The sequence below is a fragment of the Vanacampus margaritifer genome, chromosome 10, assembly GCF_051991255.1.
Source record: "Vanacampus margaritifer isolate UIUO_Vmar chromosome 10, RoL_Vmar_1.0, whole genome shotgun sequence".
Taxonomy (NCBI): Eukaryota; Metazoa; Chordata; class Actinopteri; order Syngnathiformes; family Syngnathidae; genus Vanacampus; species Vanacampus margaritifer.
Genome location: NC_135441.1, coordinates 7,035,026 through 7,062,980, shown reverse-complemented (window position 1 = coordinate 7,062,980; position 27,955 = coordinate 7,035,026). Strand labels below are relative to the sequence as shown.

The following is a 27,955-nucleotide window of genomic DNA, read 5'->3' as shown; positions in this document are numbered from 1 at the left end:
TGGGAGAGGCATCAATTCACCCATGACCCCCTTTGAGGACAGACAATTTATGGATGGCATGACTATGACATTATCAGTGTAAATGGGCAGGGTCGGGTTAAGGCCCTTTAGCTTTAGAATGCATACTAGTGATCCATCAGGTATGCTCTTCAGCTCAAACTGGTGTGACTGGTGTTTTAGAATGAGGAAATAAACGGCGTGCCTTGTTGTCGCACTAATGGTTTTTAAAAAAGATTAAAAATAATCACAGTCAAACGAGCACTCCCATTTTCATGTTGCGTTTAAGTGACAGGTTCACGTCTGTAGAGAGGAAGAGTTTATGATAAATGCGTGCTGTAGGGAAGTGAGGGAGACATGAGGGAGGAGTTAACGTTGTCAGTCTCACTTACATGCCATATGGGACAGCCTCTGTGGAGTTGAAAGGCAAATACAATCAGCGCGGACTTTCTCTACTCTTTCTGTCCCGTGGGTTCTGGGTTGGAGACGACGTTAGCTAAGCGACCGCGGCTTTCGGGAAATGCATGGCGACACGCAGACAGGCAGCGATACAAACATGTTGTGTCAGCACAAGAGGAATGGCTTGAAGAGTGGAACAGAAACGGGTAAAGAAAATAAGTAACATATACCCCCCACCTCCACTTTTAAACATTTAATCTTGCTATAAGTGCCTGTTATCAAATCTGTACTTTGTACTAACCATAAACTCCCAAATGTCATACAGGAAATGAATTTGTTTTGTGCTAGTATAACTTAGGTTGTATGTTTTATTTGTGCTTTTCTGCAATGAATACTGTAATGTCAAATTCTGTATAACCTAAACCCCAAAGAAGCTACAATTCAACTGCGTTTGTTTGTTTGTAGTCCAAATGGCTCTCTGCAACGGTGTGGGAATCTCCCTGCAGGGAACTCTGTCCTAGACCCACAGGCATGCAAGTGAACTAACAGGGGGTAAGTCTAAAATTATATACCCTTTGTCTCATATTACCAAACCACATATTCCAAATCTAAAAATCCACATTAGAACTCAAAACTTTGCAAGGTCCATTCATTCATTCAACCAGATAGAGCATATGTTTTTTTATTAGATTGAATGTTGCTTGCAGACTGCCCCAATTGCACTTCTGGCCTCAATTTGTGAAGGATAAGTTAACTCATTCATGGTATGTGAATGCTTATTATAAAGCTAGACAAGCGTTATCTGTGACTTATCTTGTTTTCAGTGACACGAGACTATATTGACGTAGTTTCGAGTGTGCTGCCATTTGTGAGAGGAATGGGTTTGATGTTCCAGCTGTTAGCTGTCAATAACAGCTTGATACACAGCTGTTTTCTTAGGAGCATATTGTGTCTTCTACATCGCAACCACAAGTCACATTACGATTGTCCTTTTATTTGTGTTTTGTGGCCAGGTTTTTGTAACTCTTGTTCCCTGTTCAGCTTATGTTTTGTAGCAATGATGAGCATGTGACCTTGTCAGACTGGAGCTGACTTTTTATTAGATTAGACGGAATCGGCTGTGCTCTGAGAACAAACAATTTAACATCTAATGTCAGGATACATCTTGGCAGCTGTTAACAACTTTCACACTCACAAGACGCACAAGTTCTGTCATGAGCGTTCAGACATCAAACAACAAATGACTTGCACTGGTCTCAATCTCTTTGAAAATCAGTGCACAAAAAAGTGCAAGACAATCATGTCCCTATAATCAGCGTACTCTAGAGCAGTGGTCCCCAACCTTTTTTTCACCACGGACCGGTTCATACATGTCCACAACTTTGGCGGACCGGCAACCCAGTGGGTGCTTGGCTGTTCGTCGGCTGATTAATAAAAGGCTATGACAACAAACGCAAGTCCACTACCATAACAAGGGTAACAAAACGCGACTGAGATCATTAGCATCTTGACATGTGTCAAGAATCCGTCGTAAACAGAGAGAATCTGGTCACTTTTCAAAGTAAAATATTTTTAAGCCTTGCCTAATCAATTAACCGGAAGTACAGTAAGTTTTTTTTTCTTTTTTTCAACTGTGCGGCCCGGTCCAAAGGTGCCCACGGCCCGGTACAGGTCCGCGGCCCGGTGGTTGGCGACCACTGCTCTAGAGGGTGTAAGATACATACTTATGTAGCCTAAATAAATGGTTACAAAACATGCAGTAAAAACTTTTAACTTCTACAGCTCTGAGCAAATAAGATTGACAGTCATGTGTCAGCAACAAAATTGTTGGTACCACTGAAATAACTAGAATCTGTGACCCAACACAATTATTTTCAAAATCAGCCTTGGCAAACATGTGACTTGATATTTAGTCGAGGCAATTACTGTCATCACACAATTTCTGTGCTCTGAATGAGACTTGTGAGCCTGTAGACAGGGCATGTTGGCCCACTCCTGTGGAGTAAACTACTCCAGGTGTCTCGAACTTTGAAGGGTTGCCACCGACAGACTACACGTTTCAGCTTCTTCCACAGATGTTCGAATTAATTTGAAGCACAGTTCAGTTTAAGGCCACTTTAGAACAGTTCCCTGGTTTGTTCTTTGGCATGTTTGTACATTGTACATGTTTTGTTGGTGCTGGGCAGCACATTTTGCTCCACAATGCCTTAACAGTCTTGAGATTTCATTGTACCCTGCACACATTCAAAACATCCTGTGCCAGATGTGCCTCCTCTTCATTACATAGTAGGCACAGTGTTATCTGTCAGCATAGAAGTGACTTGCCAAGCAGCAGTCAACATTCTACCACAAGATTTGTGGTGTCAGAATGCATTTTGGAAAAAAATCATCTTCTAATTATTTTTCAGTGATCCCTATTGAGTTTTTCTTTGGGCAATTTAGAGGATGCACTAAACCCAACATGCATGTTTTTGATCTGTGGGAGGAAGCCAGAGTTGAAATCCCATATAATTGGGGAGAAAAAACTCCACACAGAGATTTTCTAAAAGGGATTCAAACCCTAATCTCTTAGTTGGAAGGCAGACTTGCTAACCACTAGTTCCACCATGACATAGAAAACCAATAATAAAAAAAAAGAAGTTTTTATTTGAATCATTTATGAAATGAACAAATTGTATAGCTATGCAATTCCCACTCATCCATTTTAGAAATGACATCTGTTTCTTTGAATTGGCTATAGTTTTTGAGATATCGATGATATGGACATTTTTGGCAGATTAATTAGATGGATAATTTTGAGTAAGCCCCGGATGCAGAGTGCAGTTCGGAGCGTGCCGCCACACGGGGTGGACTTAAATGTTTGACTCCACCCACACAAATTTTCGACCTTGAAACACCTTCTTTTTTCTTTCGTATGTGTTAAACTATTGCCCTGGCGGCTTTGTGTGCCATCTTATGACACCTCTCACAGTATTGTTTGAACACTTTATTGAACAACAAAGATTAAAAAACGGATCGGAACCCAAATACTAACCTCAACCGTCCAGGAATGCTGGGAACATGTAGTACTGCACTTTGACCTCTTCCGTCAAATCGTTTAGTTAGTTCCGCCCAACTGACTGAGGGTGGAGTGTTTGTAATTTTCAATGTTCCATAATGCGCTTTAAAAAATAACTTTACACCATAAAAAACGGTGCATCACTAAATCTGCAAATTTTAATTTAAAAAACGTCAAACCATTTAGCAAAATCCGTGTGGCCAGAGTCAAACGTTTAAGTCCACCCCGCATGGCAGCACGCCTCGGACTGCGACTCTCCATCCAGGGCTACTCAGATATTTTTGACAATTATTATTATGTGCTTTGACAGTTAATGGGTTTATGTACTTTGATTGCTACTAAAAGTAGCATTAAATCAAGTGACGACACTTGATTTTGTATTTGTTTACTCCTAATATTGCTTAATTTTCAGATTTTTTTTCTTTTTTCTTCTTGACTTTCAAATTAAAAAGGATTTGATTGGCGTATAGAAGGATCTCTGCGATAATGGTATCATAAAGAGAACACCAATGTCATAACTTTGGTATTATTAACACAAAAATATGGAAATATCAAAGCCAATTCGGAAAAAAAACTATGTCAGTTTTGGATTCAGTGACATCAAACTACAAATGTGTATTGACCAGTGTAATCACCCAATGAGGAATTTAATTCTCCATTTTACTGTTGCCTGAAATTTGTCTTTGATTACTTCCTGCTGACACAACTGCTGTAGGTTGTTTTGTTTCTATAATAAATTTGTTAAAGGGGAAGTAACCCAAAAAGTTTTTTTGACAATATGTACTATGTAGACCCACTAAGTCTAAACATGATATTCTGGTTAATATTGCGTTAATGGAGTATGAGTTAAAGCAACACTAAGGAACTTTCAGTTTATGTTGATTATGCCAGCACCATATGGACAAAAGTGGTAATGTTATGCCTGAAGGAAAACCACATTTCCCATGAGGACAAGTGCATTGCGTCGTTTTTGAGCTCACACCAGCGAGTGAAAGCCGGGCCAATGTTGATCCTTGACTGTCCTTTTGCTAGCTTCCCTTTTTCTTTTTTGTTGTTTTGCAGCTACTGGCAGGAAAGCAGTAATTGTGCGTAGACATTCAAATTGACTTCCGTCTTTGTAACGAATGATTATTTGAAGCCGATATTCATCTTCAGTAAAAAAATAAAAAGGGGGGGGGCTATTAACGTAAAAAAAAAAAATCTTGACTGTTGTAATGTCTTAAAGCATGTTTAGCGAATGATTTCTCAGACTTTTCAAAATGTAGATTTTTTTTTTACATTTTTTATCTTAAGACAATTGACATCCTTTTAAACTTGTAACAAAAAGTCCAGGGAGCTCCCAAGGTTATTAGTACATCTTAAAAAGTTAATTGGAAACTTAAGCAAGTAAATGCCATAGTTCTCTGTAGCTTTCTACAGTAAAAAAAAAATTCCCCAAATTTAAAAATACCTGAAACCTTAAACTTTCACATTTCTTTGTTTTAATGTCGAACAAAAACAAATGGTTCCGAAGGTTCCCAGGTTCAGTTGCATCTCTTAACTCTTTGACTGCCAGACGTTTTCAGAAACGGGATGTCGCCAGTGCCAGCCGATTTAAGCATTTTGACTGATCTTTCAAGGTTCACAGAAAATGTTGTGTTTGGACTATGGAAACACACATACTACTAAATACTATAATGAAAGATTGAACTCTCATCTTTCATCAGAAAAAAAAGTTTGTTTCTACCTTATTCCGTTCTTCAGTAATCAACAATAGAAAATGGTTAGTTTCACCGAAATGCTCTGTTTTGAAACAAAAAGTGGAGAAAAAGAGCTTTTTGTGAAACTATGTTATTTCATGCACTCTAGTGAATTCTACACTTCTTTTTGTCCATGAATGATGCCACAAACACCTAAATAGTGCTTTACTTCTGTAAAACGCTATCACCAACAATGGAAAAAGTGTTTTTTGGTTGCAAAATACGTTTATTTCCATTCAACAGTGTAACAATTTGACAAAACAATTTCGCAAACGATTTACAAATGTGTGCAACTGTGGTACTATTTACAATTATGTGGATGTTTCAAATACAGTTCTTCTTTTTGTAACACTGCCCTGCGTGCAAGGAGACGGAGCAGGATTTGCACAACAGAGTAGTTTCACTTCGATTGTCCGTTTCGCGTGCAGACGTTACACTTTCTTGACGGCCTTTTTTTCCGGGGAATAGCAAGTAGCAGACTGTACACACTCCTCCGATGAATAGGCATTGGACTCGGGGTACTCTTCGTCGTCCGATTGAACGTCCGCCTGAGCGTGCTCGGTTGTGCTCCGCGTTTTCCGGTGTTAGCATCGCTAGCCCGTGAACCTTTATGACGTCGTCATTGCCGCCGCGTCAGCGCTTCCAACTTCGGCGTCAACCTCGGAGTCACCATCATCATCATCGATGATGATCATCATCGTCATCAATGTGCTCTTTAGCGTTGGTCGATGCCTTTCGTCTTTGAAAAAAATTCCCAAGTGTGAGCTGTCGGTCGCCATTGTTCGCTTCCTCAGCCATCTAGCTCCGCCTCACGTCTTCTACTGCCGCGTCAACGCTTCCAACCTCTGAGTCACCATCATCATCATCGATGATGATCATCGTCGTCATCAATGTGCTCTTTAGCATTGGTCGATGCTTTTCGTCTTTGAAAAAAAATGCTCGAGTGTGAGCTGCTTGCAACCGGTCGCCATGTTCTCTTCCCTTCCCCAGCCATTGTCTCCTCTAGCTCCGCCTCACGTCTTCTACTGACGCCTACCCAATCTTGTCAAAAGAGAGTCATTGCTACCATCTAGGGGCCAAAAATAGTCATTAGGCTAACTAGATCTGCTTGAAACTTTCACCACAGCTGGGCAAGGCTTTCCTCCACCCGTTTCCCTCCCCAAAAAAAAAAAAAAATTGGAGAACGTCTTTTAACGTCCTTGGCGGCCCTCCGTAGGTTTTTACTAAACGTCATTTAACGTTTTTGGCAGTCAAAGAGTTAAAAAGTTAACTGTAAATTTAAATAAATAGTTCCCTGAGATTAAAATTGTTTTAGATTTGCCTTATATCCGTTGTCAGATAAAAATGAAAAAGAAAAAAAGGCCGATACCGATATTCGTCAAAATGCCCAATATTTGGCGCCGATAATCGGCCAGACCGATTATCGGTCTATCCCTAGTAAAGGGGGAAGTGCCGTATGTTATAAAGCAGTCAGCACATTTGTAGTTTGTGTGGCAGTATTCCTCAGGCCATGGCGAAGGTACCATTCAACTAGTTTTAAGTCCCTGTTTCATCAAAAGGGTTACAGAAATATTTTATTAAGGTTGAAAAGTTCCATAGTGCTACTATAAGCAGGTCTGCCTCTCTCACGCACACACGCACGCACGCACACACACACTTAAATGAATTGGAGAGAGTTCTTTGTGCATTTGTATCCATCTCAGGGAGCGGCCATTTTACCACTTGCTGTTGACTGAAGATGACATCATTGTTGTTTAGGTCTCAGGCAACAACCAATCACAGCGCAGCTTCAGAAAACAAGTGAGCTGTGATTGGTCGTTGCCTGAGCCCTGAGCAACTGTGTGATGTGATCAGTCGACAGCGGTACCAAGCGGCTGGATTTTACTTCATAAATCATATTCCACAAATGTAATATTAATCAGAATGTGATGTTTAGACTAGTGATGTCACATATAACATATTATCGTCAAGAAATGTTTAAGGTTGACTTCCACTTTAAGCATGAACAGAGTAAGGAATGACTTTATGACACATCCAGTTGAGGAAATACTGGTCAGTGTGGGTAATGGTGTGAACATTTGCTTGTCACAAGTTGGACAAAATTAATTGATTTGATAAAGAGTCGCCTTTAGTCGCCCCAAACAATGACACACTCTCTTCACTGTGGTGCAGGATGACTTGGCCCTTGTGTCATACCTTTCTTACTCATCACAGGGCTGAGAAATTTGGGATGCGGATAAACTGATCCTTTATCTCTACCACCAGGCTGCGCTCCCCCTCCTTTTCTGTGACCTTGCTGCCTGCCGCTTCACAGCATTGACCTACTGTGCAGTTCAGCAATTACCCCAGCAATAAACACAAAAGACACACACATTGTCTATTGTGACACACATTCTGAGCATATTTTAACAGCCCCCCCCCCACCCCACACACACACACACACACACGCTGTGTGCACACCACACACGCACGATAGGGGGAAATCTCTGTGAGGTCTGCCTCTCTCACACACACACACACACACACACACACACACGCACACACACACACACACACACACACACACACACACTTAAATGAATTGGAGAGAGTGCTTTGTGCACTCACACACTGGCTGGGCAGGGGAGAGAGAGGCTGGTGGGTGGACACAGAAAGAGACGGTGGGACTGCGGAGAGACAGGAGAAGAGATGCAGCTTGTAAAGAAGGGACACTCAATAGTATGAGGATGGGAGAGAGAGCGGGCTAAGAATGGGAGTGCAGAAATAGGAAGCGGAAGCGGGCCGGGCCTGTCCAGCCGAGAGGAAGAGAGTGAATTGTTGTTCCAGAGGCAGGAGGGAACTGATGGCATGGCATTGATCCCCGGGAGCTGCCGCTTCTTGGGCCAGATGGCGTCTTGTTGCTGCAGACCGCTGCTCAACTCCTCCTGCTGTGGAGCCCTCATCAAAATGTGCCTCTCCTCCTTCACAGGTCGGTCCCAAGCCACCCTGTCATGACTAGTAGTGGAGTATAGTTGTAAGTGCAACATGGGCAACACACTAAGTCAAGAAGGTAACATTGAAGGGCTTTGTTGTGTTTTTGTGTTGTGGAAGCATGTGAGCCTGCAAGCGCTGTTTTGTGTCGTAGGATGGAAGAGAATGGGCTCTTGTCCTCTCCAACATCATGTCATGTTGCATTGTGTGCTCAACTTGTGTACTCTATTGTCTCTTTGTGAACGCTTTGCAGGATACCTTAGCACTGACACAGCATGTTGAAAAAGAAGGAAATTGTCATTTGTTCATTGTGTGTCTGAAAAGGAGTCGGCCGCAAGTTGGCTGTCTGGAGGATTCTCTGACGTCACCTTACTTGTGCGCGCAATGCTGTCGTATCCCCTCAAGCCAAACCCAAAGCCCCCCTTACTAACATTTTATGTTGGTATCATCTGTCCCATTCCCTCCTGTTGAGAAGCAACAGTTTGCATGAGAAGCACTCACATGTGTTGTTGTTCTTCTTCACAGACATCTCTCCTGCTGAGCTGGATGCCTTGTGGAGGGAACCAGCGTATACCCTCGGGGGGAGCCACCAACACTTTTCAGGAAATTACATCATGACTGAAGGTAAGGTATGTGGTGCCGCAGCCAAAACGACCAAATGAACAAGTTACAAAAGACACGTGACTGTGAAAGAGTTGGTGCACATTCTTTCTGCTTGATGGAACAAAATGATGGGAAGCCTCTTTGACCTCATTAGGACCAGCTTATATATAATAAGCATCTCTCTGACTGACGGTGATGCAAAACAATAATACTCACGCTTTGACTCATGATGGACTCATGATAACTCTGACGTGATGAACACGCAGAGATTATGAGGTGTGTAATGTATAGGGTTGTATATGGATTTACATGAGTTCAGTTCGATTGAGATATTTTCCAATTTGATTCGTTGACTTCAATTCAATCTGATATCGCTTAATTATGGAACATCAATAGTTCCTAAATGTCAAGGACATGATAAAAACTCCACAAATATTCAATTCCAAAGAGAATTTAGTAGAGGCAATAAATGGTCAAATGATTTAGTCTATTAATGAAAGTAACAAGTGCTATTAGGGCTGCTCGATTTATGAAGAAAATATTAGTCACGATTAATTTGTTAATAATTGAAACCACGATTATGACAATCATTCATTTTTGGTACAAAACAAGAATTTTTTTTTTAAGACAAATACATTTCTTTGAAGAACTATAATTATGTAAGTTGCTTTTGGCCCAAACAAGATTTATTAAATTTGTCATTTTAAGATAAAAAAAAAAAGGTGCAAATATATACATTTAAACAACTCATAATTAGTATTACTAATATTTTATTTTTGTTTATGATTATGCCGATTTTGTAATTGTGGAGTGTAATAATTGTAGAATTTCGATTAATTGCACAGCCCTACATGTTATAATCACTTAAGTGTTAAACAAACTAACATCAGCAAAGATGAGATGAAAATATTTTCCTAATCCAAATTCAATAATTGTAAATTAAAAAGATTCTGAATTGTCTTAAAGTGCAATAAGTCAGGTCTTTCATAAATGTAAGAAAATACCAAAAAATAAGATGGTCTTTAAAAAATTTAAATAATCGATTCATGGTTTTATGAATCGATATCAGGCACGAAAAGAAAAATTGATTCGTTATTGATTATTTTGTTTTATTTAATTTTGTTTTAAACCCAGCCATAGTAATGTACAAATTAAACGCAGCTCATCTGGTGTAGGTTCTCCCATGTGTGAGTGTACACGTGCATATTTTTCCCAAATACGTTTGTTGGCTTACAATTCAGATATTTCTCAAGTATTCAGGTTATTTCTTTAAATAAAAGAGCAGTCAGTGACATCAGGATAACCTTTGTGATGTGATTGCAGCACACATTGAACAGTGCTCTTGAAACATCTGAAATGTGGTGTAGGAAACAGGCTTGGATCACTTAGATCGCAATATATAAAGTATACACAGGGTCGGCCAACGCGCGGCTCTTTGGTTACTTTCATGCGGCTCATGAAGCCCTTTTCACAATTAACTTAGCTGGGCACAGCACGTTGTCATCAGTCCATTTATTGTGTATATGGTGAAGGGCGGGGCGCACGGAATGGGACGTTGCTGGGGGGCACCGCGCAGCTGTAGGACGTCTGCCACAAACGCAAGTGATTTGTGTACAGGTAATGGCATGAGAACAATGGCGGAAGTCTCGATGGTGAAACAATGAAAGATTCATCTGGTCTCCTCCTCCTCCTCCTTAAAAAGAGCTAGGAGGGCTTCCTTTTGCAACAATGAAAGATACATTTTGCCAAGGTGCTGTTTACTTTTTGTCTAAACCAGTGGGAAGAGCATCACTTTTTACTTCCCGATGGGCCTTTCACACTTAGTGAGTAAGTGCAGTGTGCATGAGAGCTTTTTTGAATGCGGCAATGGAACAGATTACATTCATCAATCAAGGGATCGAGTACTGTACATGCAAATCAGGTATATACCCTTCGATGTAAACTTGGAGGGAAAAAGTAGTGTCGGTCTAACAAATTTGCTCTTTAAAAAAAACCGTAATGTAATGGCAAGTCATTCTGCTGTATATGGTAGGCATTAGGGGTGTTAGAAAATCGATTCGGCAATATATCGCGATATTACAGCGTGCAATTCTCGAATCGATTCGATATGCGGCCGAAACGATTTTTTAACATAATTTTTTAATGGGAATATTCAACAAAACGTCTTTCTTAGGGTTAGGAGTCACACATTAAGCATGGAAGAATGTAAAATTAATGGAACATTAAGCCTTAATATTTTATTTCAGTGCTGTTCAAACATGAAACAGACTGCAACCTGTTTGTTAAATGCAGTGGTTCAGTTATAAGCCAAAATTTTCAGATATATAAATACATTTTCATACAAATCTTACAGTGTACATGTCCAAGTTTACTAATGAGTATTTTCTAAATTTAAGTTTAAAAAAATCGCAATAATAAATTTATAGACTTGTATCGGGATTAATCGGTATCGAATCGAATCGTGTCCTATGAATCGTGATACGAATCGAATCGCCAGGTACTAGGCAATTTACACCCCTAGTAGGCATCATGAGAGCATGTCAAGTCTTCAAATCTTCAGAGGCACTTCAGTTTATTCCATGCAAACATCAACCAGGAATTTCCAAAGGGGACGCGGCGCAGTTTTCTCACTTTAGAAGGCCAGGCAGAGAAGTTGACAGTTGTTCCCAAAATTTATGAAGCACTCTTATCAACTTGCTTGGAACATTGCATGGGCTAAAAAAGTATAAAATGAAGGGAAGTTTGTCAAAACATGCACACACAAAAATTGTCAACTGGAATCGAGTTAGTTTACTGCCACCGATATATATTTGTCAAGTACGCCTTTGTCACCCAGCTTGTCTATGATCTTAATCTGCATAAACCACTGTTGTTTGTGTTCATTCTTAACCTATTAAACTTGTAGTAGGTTCTGTGCTTCTATTGTAATTTGTCAAAGAACACAAAAGTCAAAATGCTCTAAAACAGTTGTCAATATGGTGAATCCTGCTTTGAAAACAGCTGGCAGTGAAGAACACCAAACTCACCTGAGCAGGTTATTATAAATCTTAATTTGTACAACGGGACACCGTTTTACTGGAACTGAACATGTCCTTTGTTGGAACTTGGAAAAACATATTTTTTTGTAAATGTTTTAGTCAACTCAAAAAACTTAAGATTCAGAGTCTCCATACAGTTGTCTGTAAAAATGCATTTCAAACTTGGAACCATCCTTCTGTGGTGTGGTGTTAAAATGTGGTCTCTTATCAGGTGCAGGTGAGGATGAGGATGGGCCCCCAGTGGAGTTAGGTGAAGGAGAGCCAGAGTCAGAAAACTACTGGAAGAGGAAAGAGGCCTTTCTTAAAGGAAGTCGGGTGACACAGGGAGAGAAATGCTCCTCAGGTATTATTTTCTGGTGCTGCAATTTACACCAAATGATACTCTATTAGGTGGCCCCCGAGTCAGATCCTACCCGCTGGCTACCTTTGTGTGTCCCCTGAAGTACGGGTGGGTAATATGGGCTTAAAAAAAATACTTTTGTCATGATAATTTGCCGATATCCTACAGAAAATGCTGTATCTGCACTTTTTTCACAGAACAATTACGGATATACAGTGTTTCTAATCAACAGCGCTTTAAATTGCTTCTAGCATTGTGCAACAATTTGAAGAACTTATTTTTAATATCTAGGCTGTGTTGGGTGTTTTTGATGACTTTTGTGAACATTTATGTTGCTTAAATGTCTCCTATTAATCCATAACAACTGTTAGTGTGCACTATATGTACTGGTCTACCCTACCAACTATCCAACTATTAAAGCAATCAGAATGAAAAAAAGTGCTTAGGTACTACAGCAGTCAGAAAGGGGGGGGTGGGGGGGATGTATTTGATAAATGGGGATTTGTGCTACTTAGCATTCCTGGAATACATGTACAGTGGAACCTTGGAGTTTGAACGTCTCAGAACTCATACAAATGGGACTTCAACTCAAAAAATCTGAGTAAAAAATGCCTCTGAGTTAGAACTCATTTGCGGAGTTCGAACACCCAAGCAAAGCAAGCTAAGCCGAACCTACCTTGAAAACGGGTAGCCGAGCGAAGCCGAGCAATGAGCCAGATCGTTAATACTCCGGGAGGTGCTCCATACTCGCGAGTGCATTTTGATTTTTCCATGACAATTTTCTTCGCCATGGGTCCAAAGACAGACAACCGTGCCAGTGGCAGCGAAGACAAACATACAGTGCTACGAACCACAGTGGAATTAGGAAGGAGATTATCGCGCCGTTGTAACTACCGTGATGATGTGTTGTAACTGTTCAACAACGCGCCTGACGTTAAACAACGCACGCAAAGACCGCTTAGTAGTCTAACAATATACCCAATGTAAAATATACAAACTCAGCACTGAACTAAAGCTAGTGTTAACATAGCATTTATCATCCACTGATGCCATTACACCACAACAAAAAAGGTAAGGTATTTTTTATTGTTTAAATACTGTACATGGTGTAAATGTAAAAAATAGAAATATGAATTAAAATATATATATTTTTGGTTTTTGGAGCTTGGGAACAGATTAATTGCATTTACATTATTTCCTATGGGAATTTTTTTTCCATTTCCAATACCACTACGTGTACTCAACTCCTGAATAGTCATCGATACAGATACCAAGTACCGATACCACTCATACTTTCGATACATAAACTTTCCAAAAAGAGAGACATAGTTTTAAAGAAAGACTTATACATCCCAAAATATTGCAGGAAAATAATGGGAATATTGATGTTCTATTCTTCTAATTTCTAGATCATAAAACGGCCACAAAAGGGTTACAAATATGATACCTTGAATTAAGGCCGGGTATTAGCCTGATACCGTCAACTGGTATCGGTTCTTGCTGATCCCTCGTATTTTAGTATCCTTGCTATACACCATTGTGGACTGACAGACTTCTACTGAATATTCCAATCAGTTATGGTGTTTTAGTCATCCATACTGACAGGACACATTTACCTACTCAGCGTCTTAGGTCCATCACACACTGCCGTTTCCGCTTTTCAAATGGATTTAAATGGCCACACGAAGTCTAGTCAGCAATCTAATAGCTTTGTTATTCCTCAAGGGACTATGGGGGTTCTCACAAAGCAGCTCACTGTAATATGAGCTGCCAAAGAAAATCTTTAATGAACTTCTGAAAGTTTTTCACTTGCTTGCAGGCCGTAAAATCATTCCCCTTTTAGTTTTATCATACTTTATGAAAACAAATAATTGAGAAAAGCTTTTTGGCTCTGAGATTTTCTTCTCGAATCTCATTTGACATTATTTATCCTGTCTAGAAATTATGCTCTTTTTCACTGGACGTCGACGCTCCAGTGAGGACCCTGACCGGGCTCTCCAGGAGGCCCTGCGCACCCGGCTGCGTGTAGTGGAGAGCAACAGCAAAGACGTCATCCAGTTATTTAAGGTGAGTGAGAAATCAATAGAAGCAGAAGCATGGCTGTGAATCTGAGGCATCATATGATATGTGAGATACTAAGCACTGTGAAATGCATTGGTCCAATGTTCTGTTCTGATTATGAGGAGTCTTTGTTATTGCAGGACCTGTCTGCACGTCTCGTGTCTGTCCATGCAGAGAAGGACAGCTTTGTCCTCACATTTAAAACTGTAGAGGAACTCTGGAAGTTTTCAACTTATCTGGCATTAGGTTGGTTTTCTTTGAGGATAATTGGTTTATTGTCGTTACTTTATGCGGTATTAATGTCCATTGATTTCTGTTACCATTGTGGCTTAATAGTATTAATGACGGTATTCGTATCTACTGAATGGCAGGTTACGTGGCACGGTGCTTGGAGAACTTCCTGTGTGATCAATCCTTCTGGCTGGAGCCAAAATTGCTCAGAGACTTGGAGATTAATGTAAAAGTGGATGAGGATCATCTGGCCACCCTCTACCTAGAGCTTTTACTCCAGGAAGGTCTGAAACGTATACACACACGCTACAGAGATGTTATTTTTAAATTATTATAAGTTATTTTAACATTTTTTTTTGGGCGTTTTACTTGCTCCCATGAAATATTGATGAGCATACTGGGTCACTTGAAGTTATTCTGATTACAAATGTATTTGATTGACCTGAAACAGGGTTTCATTTTGTGTAAATAACAGATTTTAAGCTCTGATCACAAATCTATTTAAAACAGCGGTGAAAAGAGATTTTTGCAATATTACCCAGGTTGATCTCTTATACTCTGCCGCCACCTGCCGGCCGCTTTTGTAATAACTACCATTGCTTCAAGCGTTCTCTTTAGTTCAGAGGCTGCATCAAAGCCTGTATGCTCTAGCATAAAAAAAAACGTTTTAAAATAGTTTTTGAGGACCATGGCAATATTTAAAATAGAATGTATTTATACGTTTTTGGGAGCAAATTAGTTAAGCAAAGAGCTTACAATGTGGTCCATTTAATCAAATATGGAAGCCAGGTCAGTTGAAATGAGACTGCTCAGCATTATAAAAATGAATAATGATGAAACTTTGCTATATTCTTTTGCAAATTCCTGCAAAACGGAAACACAGAAATATACTTATTTTTTCCTGATGAAAGAAGATACTCTAATCATTCTGTTGGTAGGTTCCATGTTTTTTTTATAGCAATAGAGCATAATATTCTGTGGGCTTTGCTAAATCAGTAAAAATCCAGTAAAACAGCTGTGAGCGAAGGGGGTTGCTTCAGTGAAAATGGCTGGGAGTGAATGAGTTAATAAGCATTGTAAAAGTTTCTGTTACAGCAATGTTACTACTATCCTACCTGTTGTACTGCAGATTAATGAAGACATCATTTCAGGGAAAAAACAGCCTGTATTTCCTTTGGCAGCATAAGATTGCAGTGCTGCCAAACTGTGATATTTACTTTAACTTAATTTATAAGGTCTTAAACACCCATCATCCATTTCTAAGGGACATTAGCAGTTTTCCTGATCTTTAATGTCTGTGAAGAGATTTTATTGTCTAAAGTGCACACTAATAAACAAACATTGTTCCAGGATCTTTCTTTGCTAAGGCACTGTGCACAAGAAGTGACGAGGATGACGAAGATCAGCTGTCTATCAAAAAGAATGACCTTCTGGTGGTGAAGGACACAGGACAGGAGGACATGTGGGAGGGTACGCTGCTCTCCACTGGTCACCATGGCCTACTGCCTGTTACCGCCACTCAGCCGCTTCCCTACCCTTTCTACCAGTGAGATTTGTCTCTATTCGATTTTTATTTAGCTAGTTTATATTGCTAGATAAAACACTTCATTTTTTTACTTCTTGTGATTATGTGCACAAACAAGTTGTATGTCTTTGTTAATGCGTTGTCCCCTTTGATCAGATGGTTCCTGAGGAATTACCCGGGCTATGCAGGCTGTTCGCCAACAGAAAAGGAAACTTTTGAACATCCTCTTGGTAGGACCATAAACACACACGCACACATAGACACACACATTTGCAAGGAACCATGCCACAATGTTAGGCACACCATTAGAATCGAATAAGCTCACATCCATTAGGCTAGGTTTGAATTGCTTCGTTGGACTCTTGGACAGAGAGAAAGACCAAGCAGGAAAAGGAAGTGAGACAGTTGCTCCATAAATTACTCCCAAAATAGCACTATTGGGAGCATGTAAACTTTGTTGACACCATAATTTTACAATTTAATTACTGCTCCCCCTTTACTCGAATGCTATTTCCATGCACAGTAATTTCTGGAGTATAAGGCGCACCTGACTATAAGCCGTGCTAGCTAAATTTGTTTAAATTTCTAAATTTGAATACTCAAGTTTGTTACACATATAAGCCGCACCCGACTGTAAGCCGCAGGTGTTTTAATTTTACAGCACCGGGTTCCCGCTACTTTCTTTTCCATAATGAGGGCGCAAATTGTCTCACTCTTGTTCTGTCTCTCCTACTGCATTTGGGCTCACTTGGTTTGTTCTGCTCTGCCTGACACTCTTGCGCTTCCTTTATAGTGCGCCCCCTTGTGATCTGATAAACCGCACCTTTGGATTAGCCGCAGGGTCAAACGCAAGTGAAAAAAGTAGCGTTTTATAGTCCAGAAATTACTGTAAATGTTTCAGGAAATGTTTGTTCCTCGTACTTGTAGTTCCTAGAATGTTAAAGGTTCCATTTGGTCTTCACTGCATGCACACACAAAGTATGGCGAGTATTCATCCGATTGTATTGTTATTTTTAGGTGAAAGTTGACACAGTAACTCCCATTTTTACCAAATCATTCATGCAGACGTTTTGTTTATCTTTTATTTCCCTATCAAACATGCAAGTGACGGGTTCGTGTGTAGCGGTGGTCGACTACAGTCCAGTGGTTCAAGATGAGCTCCAACTCAGTCAAGGGGACATTGTAGAGATTCAAGGTCTACTTGTTCGAGGGCTTGGCGTCTTCATAGGAAAACACACCTCCACTGGTCGTACTGGATTTGTCAACAAGGCCCACGTCAAGCCTCTGGACATCATGTGCCTGTAAATAGGTTTAATCCCATTGTACAGTATGGCTTGGAATTTTCTAGTCTGATGGTGATGTATGTCATTTCCATCGTAAAGCACTTCATCCTTAATAAATCCACATTAGTAACCTCATGTTTTCTCCTGCTTTTTTTTTTTACTGTATGTAGCGTAACTGCACTCAAGACAGGGTGGAAAGCATGAGAACGCCAGGGCCACAGCTCTAATGAGAATGATGCCTTTGTTTGTCTTGAACAGAGACAGACATTTGCTTTTTCTGACCGAGGAGGAGCGAACCACGCTGGCCCAGACGAGCCCGTTCAGCTCTGAGTCATGTGATAGCAACCTCATGGAAAGGCTCTTCTCATCTGACATCAGCTCTGTGTACCGGCTAGGTAACGCTCCATAGACTCGTCATTAATGTTGGATTGTAAAGTTGGCACTTAGCTGTATTTTGGTGCATCAATTGTCCGATTGTGTGTTTGCAGACAGGCTAGATGAGTCTGACTTCATGTACATCAGGAATCGCTCCAAACGTGGTAAACAATTGCATATTTGTGTTTCACAGTTGAGTACATTTATTTGAATACTTTACATCTACATTTAGGTCTAAGACTACTTTCATTTATCCAATGGGCTGTTTTATTTATTTATCTATTTATTTTACTAAAAGTTTAACGTTTATTCCTGCCACACACATAAAAGTAATTTGCAATAAGTATAAACAAAAACAACAAAGATTCAACCTCATTTCTTGCTTAATGTCATATTGTACTGAGCATCAAGGGCTAAAATGTGTGCAATTTTTTGTTGTGATTTGCCAAAGTTCCCTTTTCTGTTCAATGGTTATCACGTTTTTTTCTTTTCTTCGGCTGCTATTGGGGAATATGGTGCAGGCGTGGTTAAGCACATACACCTCACAGTTCGGAGGTAGCGGGTTTGAATCTGGGATTGGACTTTCTTGTCTACAGTCGGCATTTTCTCCCAGTGATTGCGACCAGTCCAGGCTGTACGCCATCTCTTGCCTAAAGTCAGCTGGGATTGGCTCCAGTGAATGTGATCTTGATAAGGATATGTGGTTTAAAGAATGGGAGGAGGGATAGCCATTAATTGTACCCATGATGTGGTGTAGTTACTGCTTTATGCTGTATGCATGCATGAAAAAATGAATTACAATTAGAGAAGTTAACCTTAAACAACGGTCCAAGGCTTGATATGCATTCCAACTGTAGTTATCACTAAGCGGGATATTCAGTAGAAAAAAATTATGGATGGAATGGCTTCGCATGCTGTACTAGCATGTACAATCACCTCTTTTTTGCTCTCACAATAATCTTCCTTTTTCTCAGATCACAAGGTCCCTGCAAGCACTCGTCAGAGTGTCATGTCGGAGAGAAGCGGCGGAACGCCCTCGTACCACTCCTCCCCCCGCCCATCGCTATCGCACTCATCACCTCGTGTGTCACTCTATCAGTCCCACAATCCTCTGGCACAGGAAGGAGAGCGCCTCTCCTTCACGTTAGATGACACGTTCAGAGAACTCAGTGAATTCCAGGAGGACCTGCCTCTCTTCTTGGATGAAAACATTTGGGAGGGAGAAGAGTCAGAAGTCAGTGACCCAACGTTGATCCTGCTAAACCATGACCACTTCCAGGTCAGCAAAGTCATAAGTAATCCAGTCACTTGTTATAAGTTAGGTGCTAAAAGAGACTTGTTTGTTCGTGTTTTTTTCATGGCAATGAATTTCTGTCTTATTGAACTAACCTAAAATGCAGGGGTGTCCAAACTTTTTCCTCCGATGGCCAAATACAGAAAAATAGAAGGATGCAAGAACCATTTAGATTTATTTTTTTTAACTTTAATTTATCAAGCACAGCAAAATCAGTCATTCAGAAAATTGCAATTCTTTAGATATATTAGAGTTTTTTGAAAAACTGCTACCTGGACAGCTTTCTATAAGGCAAATAGTTTAGGATTTTACAAGATTTTAGGATTGTCGAGACCCTTAGCTGTAACTCACCAGAAAATATCAACCTATGCGCTGAACAGCTGCCGAATCCCATCTAGACATTCGGAAGCAAAAGACAAGCAATCTGTTGTAAGATGTCCGTTTTTAAAGCAGTTTCTTAGGAGTCTTTCATGTGATATTTCGACTATTTGGACCTTTGCACAGAGCAGAAGGTGGAGGGAAAACATTTTTGCTTGTAAAAATGTATTATCTTTATTCACCAAAGTGTTCTGAAGAGAAATGTCATTCCTTGTTTAGTTGTAAATAGTTCATTTGCATATTTACAAAAGGTTTACGGTGTATATAAAACAAATGTAGCAGTAGCAGATGAGACTTTTAGTATATCCCGCGGGCCACTTATAAATGGATGGCGGGCCACAAATGGCTCCCGGGCCATAGTTTGGACATCCCTGCTATAATGTGTGGACTTGACATGGAAATTTTTCAGTTGACTAGAAATACTTGCGACACCGAATAATGCTAACTGTATTTGATGTGTGTCCATTAAATTTGTATACTCAGCTGCCAGAAGACTCTCTTTGTGTATTTGTTTGTTTTCCCTAGGAAGACTTCTTGCCCCTGTATGACCTCCAGTATTCCTTCCTGTGGGTGACTTTCAATGGGAAGGACGAGAATGAACTCTCAGGTCAGCTGGAGAGTTTAAGGGAGTATGCAAAAAGAATGGGCATGCATTGGGCACATAGACGAGCATGCTTCCTCCTGGGAAGACTCTGTGCCAGGAAGCTCAAGCTATCGCAGGTCATTTATCTTACATTATAGTCCATTTTTGTTTGGCATGATGTACGATTGTAGGACATACGTTCCTCATACGATTAGAACCTACCCATGAATACTGTATGGCCGAGTTACCTTAGGTCTATTCAAAATGAATGAGATAATAATACAGGAGCTGTATCAAAATTATAGACGATACTGCTTTGATTCAACAATGAGTTAATTGGTGGGAGTAGTACAACATAATTGCAATCATTGCTATCCATAAAAAAAAAAACTTAACTGTAACATATGACATGCTGATTCACACATTTTAACACAGTATAAAATACTATATTGATCATACTAATGAAAATAGTGCACATAAATTATTACCAACAAAATTGATTATGCACAGGGATGTATTTCATTTTATTGTATACTGTACAGCAGTGATGCGGTGCCATCTTTATCTGATTTATTAAACTTTGGAACTTAATTTGTACAGTGGTCTCTCTTGAACTATTTGGAAATCAAAAGACTAAAAAAAATTTTTTTTAAGGAAATAATTGTTAAAAATAAAGATTTGATTTTTATTATTATAAGTGTCCTCCTTTTGGATTATAGTAAGGATCTCAAAAAGAAGTCATTCAATTTAAATCAAATTTTAAAATGTTTAACAGGTGATCCTCGATGGCATATGACAGTTTAGGTCGAACCAATCTGGTTGGAGGAGACTGAAAATATATATTGAGCCTTATGAATATAACTTGTATTTTATTAACTTAAATTGTCCTGAAATATTTACATAATTATACAATCTTAATTTTAAAATCTTGCGTACCCACTGGAGTGCCTTCACGTACGCCCATTGGAGAACCACTGCTGTACAGTATGATGTTCTCTCATAACCAATGTACAAACTCTGCTTGGTATAATGTAGTGCAGTCAGACTTAAAGACTTAAAAACAAACAAAAAATGTTTGACAGCCAATATATCTAATTATTCTACTTTTATTTTGCTACAGTACAATATGTAAACATTTTTATCCTCTTTTCTTCTGTTACATTAAAATATTTTGATATCTGAATATGAATGATTACCGATAGAAATTCTCCCTCTGGACATCAGGCTCGCGTGTACTACGAGGAAGCTCTGAGTGTTGATGTGGACAGTTTCAGTGACACGCCACTTTTCGCCGCTCTCCTCACCAACCTGACAGCCGTCTACCTGAAGCAGCGTATGACAGACAAGCTGCCCCTCACCCTGGAAAAGGCCAGCGCCATGATGCTCTGTCTTCCCAAACATACTTACACATCCTCAGATGAAATTGAGCTGCTGAAGCTGCTTCTGAGGAGATCGATGGTAACGGGGGATAAACATCTGGAGGCCCGTGTGTGTTACCTCATCTCCAGCCTCTTCCTGCTTCTACGGAAACCTGATGATGCTCTTCCCTTTGTTGAGCGCCTGCAGTTTCTCTCCTCGACTCTCTCAGCCAACGACGGGCTTCCTATAGCGCCACTGGACCTCAACTGGCTTTTGAGCTTGCTCTATCATCGTAAATACATGCCTTACCTGGTGCTGGCTTCTCTGAGCCTGGACTCAAGACAAGACCACTCGCTCCATGATGCCTTCCAGAGGATTGAGAGGTTTATCAGGAACTCTGCTCGCCTAAACCCATTCTGGAAGGAGGGAACCTCCTTGCTCCCTGCCCAGATTGTGGTTTACCTCTTGCAAGCGCTGGCTATCGCTGAGAAAGAGGGGGACTTAAAGACACAGAGGGACCTATGTCTGGGCTTGGCCTCAGTTTACCAGCAGTATGGTGCACTTGATAAGGCTGTATGTTGTGCTCAACGAGCAGTGGAGACAGGCGGCTTCATCAATGAAGAGGAAGGCTTTGAGGCCTCTGTGCTGCTTGGCTGGTTGCTGGTTTTAACAGGCCAGGCTGAGAAGGCTCAGAGTGTCCTACAACCACTGCTTGTATCACTTCAGGTACAAAAAAAAACACTCTCTCTGTTGCTACGTTTACTTGTTACTCAAAAAGTACTGTATGTTCTGTTTTCATGTTCAACCAATCTGCAGGGATCAGATAGCTCCACTCAAAGAGGTGTCATCCACAATCTCCTGGCTTTGTGTCTGAGGCAGCAGGGCTGCATAGCAGAAGCAGGCTGGCAACTCCACTCGGCCTTGGAGATATCTCGGGAAAGTGGAAACCAGAGGAATCAGGCCCTGGCGCTGGCCAACCTGGGCTGCCTGGCACTGGATACCGGAGCGTCTACATTGGCAGAGCATTTCTTGCTCAGGTCAGATAGCCTCCCAATTTTAGACTACTTCATGATGTGATAGAGGAAGGTGTAGTGACTGCAATGCTCTCATAGGATATAATGGCATATTGTTTATATCGTATATTATATCATATATAGCTTTTTTTTTTACGGCCGGCTTATACATATATTAATATCAAAAGACATAAAGAGATGATTGCACCAGATTTTGCAGAAAGATAATTTTTATCTGTAGTTTCTTTTCCTCCATTTATATGCGTGCCCCAATCAGGATTCCTTTTTATCATTCACTTCATTACAGCACAGCACACACTGCCAACATGGCATCCATGCATTCACTTGTAAACAGTAACAATCCACATGACCATGTTTTCTATGTCTCTTATCTACATCTCTTATCTATGGTGTCCCTTAGACACAGTCAGGCCTTCACAACAAGCTGAGAATCTTGTGTTCCTAAAATTCAAATGGTGAATGAGTTCATTGTTTAACACTTTTACTGGATCAATGGTAGTGCAGTGTGTATTTTATTTTCATTCTTTGCACTGTCAGTCCTTGAAAAGTAGTCAGTAGTATATATTTGGTCTCCGGATATTTGTTTTCTTTCTATATTTTTGTGTGGTCTATATAAAATATGCTCAGTATTATAAACAGAGAAAAAATTCCCCAAAAATGTACTTTGTATTAATTTTGTGTAGTTTTAAAGGAAAAATACTATATAGGCGTATTTATTGGTGACGGAATATAAAATGACCTGCATTCGCACAACTCTAAATCCAAGTCAAATCAACCAAAATGTTGTCACATCTACAAATATATATATCTGGTGTAGAACAAAAACCTTAATTGATTTTGAATGATATCGGAAAGAAGACTGTTCTCAGCATTTTGCTGGGTGCAATTTTCAGCTGACTTAGCCCACAGCCAAACATCCCTCTGCAATCGTTACTTACATGTGACTTGTGATTGCAGATCCCTGCAACTTTTTCAGGAACTCTGGGAGAGCCCCACAGACGAGGAGCATGTTCAGACCTTCCTTTGGCTCGGGAGGAGCTACAAAGACAGGGGCAAGAGTCACGACATCAGAGCCTGTTATGAAATGGGACTTCTGATTGCACTGAATGCTAGAAACTTGCCCAGTAAGTATGACAAAACAAAATAAATGAATGCAAGCCCCGTAAATGTACTTTGTACACCCCCTGGTGGATTAAGTATGTGACAACACTTCACAGCCACATTTTGTACATTAGTTAAATGTGTTTCATGAAAAATGTGCTGGGTTCACTTTATAGGTCAGTTAGTGGTGGCCAAGGTGCTGAGTCGGCTGTATTCCGACCTCATGCTTTACGGTCAAAGCATCGTCTATTATGAACACTGTGCGTCAGTAGCCAGAGAGCTGAAAGATAAGAGACTTGAAGGAGAGTACCTTGAAATCTTAAGCAGCCTCTACCTCTCACTAAATACTGAAAGGTGAGTTGTTTAATTATTCTCATTCAGCTTTCCACAACGTGTTTTTTATGATACAAGACCAAACCAGTTTTCAAATGTGTGCTCCAGATCATCTCGTAAATCTTTGGATTACACCAAGCAAAGCCTGAGGATTTCCATTGATTTGGGCAAGAAAGAAGAAGAGTCTGAGACCTGGTTGCAGGTGGGAAGGATCTATTACCTCATCAAGGAGGATGAGCTGGCTGACATGTACCTGCAGGTGAGGAGGGATGGTAGCGACAGTATGGGGTGCTGACAGTTTCAGAGAACATCCGTTAGCCTTCAAATGTCCAACTTACTACAACATATATAGTGACCTGCGGTTAAATGCAGCAGAAATGAGGCCTGGTGATGATATTGTCTTGGTATTGAGTGGTAGAAATTTGCCAACATATCCTGGTTTCAGAAAGGTAGGCTTACTGACAACACCAATCCATATGACTGGATGGTATAGCTCTGCGCAAATTACTGCATTTTTGTTCTTAAAAATTGTATATTTTAACCAAGTACTGTACGGATGGTTTTAACACTTTCCTAGCTTGTTTAAAAAGGGCACTCAAATTTTGGGGCTGCTTGGATTCGCTTTAGGGGTTCTTGTGCACCTCCAAAAATAGGCTAGAAATTATAATCATGTCCACAATAGTGTCTTTATGGCATCTGAATAAACAGGGCCCACCCTGGACATCATTTTTCTCCACATACTACGGCTTCCTAACATATTCTAAAAATAGGCATGCTAGTTTAATTCTCTCACTCTAAATTGTCCTTTGGTTTTGGATTGTTTGCAATTAAGAGCTTTAGTTCCACAGGAGTTAGAACCTGTTGCATTCTCCAGATGCAGCTAGCGAGCACCAACATGAAAACATTTTTAAACACATCAATGTTGAAACATTTTGTCTTCTTAGGCAGTTGTATAATCCTAAAGTGTGATTGATTGACAGGCAGCGGTGAAGACAGCCCTGAGAATGAACGACCCTCATTTTTCAATGAGCATCTATGAAGAAGTGGGTGACGTTTACTTTAAAGGACACAGGAACAGGATGGCCTCCGTACCTTTCTACAGGGTAAAGAGAAAACACACAATTGGTTTGAAAGTTGCTTTCCCACATGTCTGACATAGTTGTTTTACAGGATGGCGGTTTACCATTTTCCCGAAGTATCAGAGACACTCATTCAGAGTTCCGCTTGTTGAGTAAACTAACAGAGCTTTTAATGGACCAGGGGGAACAAGAAGAAGCTCTGCAATACGCTACACTTGCTGTTGAAATTGCAAACAAAACAGGTATGAGCAAGGCCGCTAAGCTCGACTCTACGATAGGTTTACAACTTCAGCGTAGCAGCTCCGTGATTGTTTTTGCAGGTGCGCGTTTGAATGAGAGAACAGCCTACCACCGCCTGGCAACAATTTACTACAGACTTCAGCACTTTGAGATGGCCGAGAACTACTATCTCAAGTCCCTGTCTCTCTGTCCGCCCGTCATGCAGCACCCCATGGAGGCTCGCTACTACACTCGGGTCTACTGCAGGCTGGGAAATCTCACTTTGCACAAGCTCAAGGTAGATACTCACACATGTTTTCCAGGAAGTGTTTCTTGACTTGTCCTAGTTGTGCTGGACTAGAGTTGCTCAACTTGGCATTGCAAATCGTGCCTGGTATCAGCCATTGCTCTTGTGGCCATTTTTCGGTTAGGAACTGTCAGAAAGTCCCCCCAAGTCTTTCTGGGGCTAAAAAAGTTTTGTTCCGTCTCGTTCATATTCTGTGTGTCTCCTTATGAGGTAACACTTAATTTCATCACTTCCGGCAGTGCCATTGGTGTGCATTACTGTGAATAAGTAAGTACTCTTGTTGTAATATCACCTATATCTTGTGTAGCTCACGTAACTTCCCGTGTTTAATTTTCCTCGTTTACGTTTGCCGCACGCTTAATTGCCTCAACTACAGTAGAGTTGTAGCTGCGGTGCTAAAAATAGAACGGTGCAGTTTACGGCCCTCGCAGATGCTAATTTGAGCTCTTACACTACATTATATTTGTAATGTGGCTTTTTTGTTTCCCTTTGGGTTTTATGTATACTAATTCCTATAAAGAGCAGCCTTCCAAATTAAAAGCATGAATTTCAAAACAAGATATAATTAAACATCACACACTAAACGGCTTGAGGAATTCTTAACATGGTAGATACTACTAAATTACTTGAAGCCCTATTTTATTGAATTGAATTATTTGCACTTTTCTCTATTCCTTAAAAATAAGTTGCACAGCCACATATTTTGATTGGGCCTTTTTTTCCTGGGCACTGGATTATTTGTTTCATTATGTATGGGTTTTTTAAATTAATTTTATTGTCTACTCTATGCAAAATGACTTATGAGCAAATTGAAAAAAATAAATTGCCATTAATTTCATTACATTTTAAGGAAATATAGTTGGGATATATATATGTCATTTTTTTTTTTAAATTATCTGTCATTGTTTTTGTTTTTCTGTGTGTGTGGAAATTTTATGTATCATAAGTACTAGTGGTATCAACACTTGGTATCGATATCGGTGAGTACTGAAGATTTGAGTATCGGTCTTAAAAAAAGTAGTATCAAATATCCCTGATGCAAACCCCTGGGGTTCGATCAAACCCCAGGTTAAGAACCACTGCCTCCATTTATTGTTTGTCCAGTCATTATAAAACTTTATTCCTAGACAGACTCCACAATCAAGTTTCTTGAATTCAGATAACAAACCATATATCATTTTTCTTCTAATACCATGCACTTCTTCTCCAGGATTCTTTTGATGCGTTGGGTTATTTCCACCTGGCTCTGGCAGCCGCCCTGGAGGATGGAGCTAACCCCGAAGCTCTGTACGTAGTGTATATGAAGTTGGCGGAGATCCATGGCAACCACATGCTTGACGCTCAGCTATGCCAGCTGTACAAAGACACAGCCCATAGCCTGAAGAAAGTTCTGTCAGGAGCAGAGGAATCCGCTATGAATGAGGAAATTGGAAAGGGTACAAGTGAAAGCGGTGACAGTGACCCATTCCCAAGAATTTATCAGATGCAAGTGGATACCCACAGAGACACTGAAATTCGCAATGAAGCTGACATTCCTTCTCCTGACACCAACAATCATTATGTTGACGTCCCAGCATTTTTTGCCAGTAAGTCTTACAGTGAGAGTATTTTGACTGAATCCTTTGACACAGCCAGAGAGCACATGTCAGACTCCTGCAGCTCGTCAGACACTGTGCAAACTTCCCCGATACAGATAAATGGGAATGATTTGACCTCAAGTAACATCAGTCTCCATCCCGAGAAGGAAGTGCTCATGGATCCACATGCTGATCAGAAAGATCCCACTCAAAGAGGCAGCAGTGGAGATCAACTTTCATCCTGAGTGGATTCACATGGGCTTCCACGCAAAAAAAGTCCTGTGGCACTTTATGTTCTTCATTTCCTATGCCTAGACACGTGTGTCAGAGCCAGTAAACACAACACAATGTTCCTACAAATTGGCACTTATTTATAGAATGAGATGAGGGTTCTAATGCAATTTAATGATGTGCCTTTTTATGATTGCATTGTCACAATGATAATGCTTTTCTACGTCTTTTCTACTTTTGCAAAATATGTCTAAGATTGTTAATACGAGTAAGTATACATTGCAAAAGATGACTATCAATAAATTATTTTTGTGCAATATTGACAGTGAGAACACTCAAGCATCATTTAGTATTTGTTTACCTAGGATACTTTTTGGGACTATTGCTTAGTAGCACGGGTGAGACCTTTGGGGGGATGCGCTCAAAGATTTGTTTAATTTTAAATATTATTCTGGAAACAATATAAATATAGCTGCGTAATACAATTTTGTCGCTCCTGACTGGACGGTTTGGTAAACAAATCTAGAGATCCTTCTCCAGAAATGGTAGAGGTGGACGCCGGAGTTGTAAAGCAATTGACAAGACAATAGTCAAACTTTCTTTTGGGAAGAATATTAAATGATGCTTCCCTTTAAGGGCACCACCTGTTATTGCAATTCCCTGGAAACGATGCACACCATTTGCTTACCCAGGTGTCAAAAGTTGTTTGTGAGAATTTGACAGACAAATTATTATTTTGTCTGCTCATTATATCTGCCATGGCCACTAATGAACAATTTGTGTGCATTATATTGTGACAACAAATAATAATAATTAAAAATAAAAAACGGATATGGCCTGA

At 40.2% G+C, this 27,955-nt stretch overlaps 1 protein-coding gene across 5 annotated transcripts; it reads left to right on the top strand.

Annotated features, from left to right (window-relative positions):
• The first annotated feature begins 356 nt into the window (after positions 1–356).
• On the top strand, positions 357–27,955 carry sh3tc2 (SH3 domain and tetratricopeptide repeats 2). 5 transcript variants are annotated; one of them, XM_077578083.1, is made up of 24 exons: positions 357–602; positions 862–948; positions 8,162–8,242; positions 8,689–8,787; positions 12,016–12,147; positions 14,084–14,211; positions 14,346–14,451; positions 14,577–14,720; positions 15,787–15,982; positions 16,118–16,191; positions 17,067–17,262; positions 17,503–17,639; positions 17,733–17,783; positions 18,594–18,898; positions 19,817–20,011; positions 21,099–21,959; positions 22,050–22,270; positions 23,225–23,391; positions 23,545–23,722; positions 23,810–23,960; positions 24,682–24,804; positions 24,872–25,022; positions 25,101–25,297; positions 26,517–27,955. In XM_077578083.1, the coding sequence occupies exons 3-24, from the start codon at positions 8,218–8,220 to the stop codon at positions 27,126–27,128; spliced, it is 4,449 nt and encodes a 1,482-aa protein (XP_077434209.1). In that variant the 5' UTR covers positions 357–602; positions 862–948; positions 8,162–8,217; the 3' UTR covers positions 27,129–27,955. The 5 variants fall into 5 exon arrangements, with proteins under 5 accessions (XP_077434209.1, XP_077434211.1, XP_077434208.1 ...); XM_077578085.1 differs by lacking the exon at positions 8,162–8,242; XM_077578082.1 differs by lacking the exons at positions 357–602; positions 862–948; positions 8,162–8,242 and adding an exon at positions 7,827–8,161.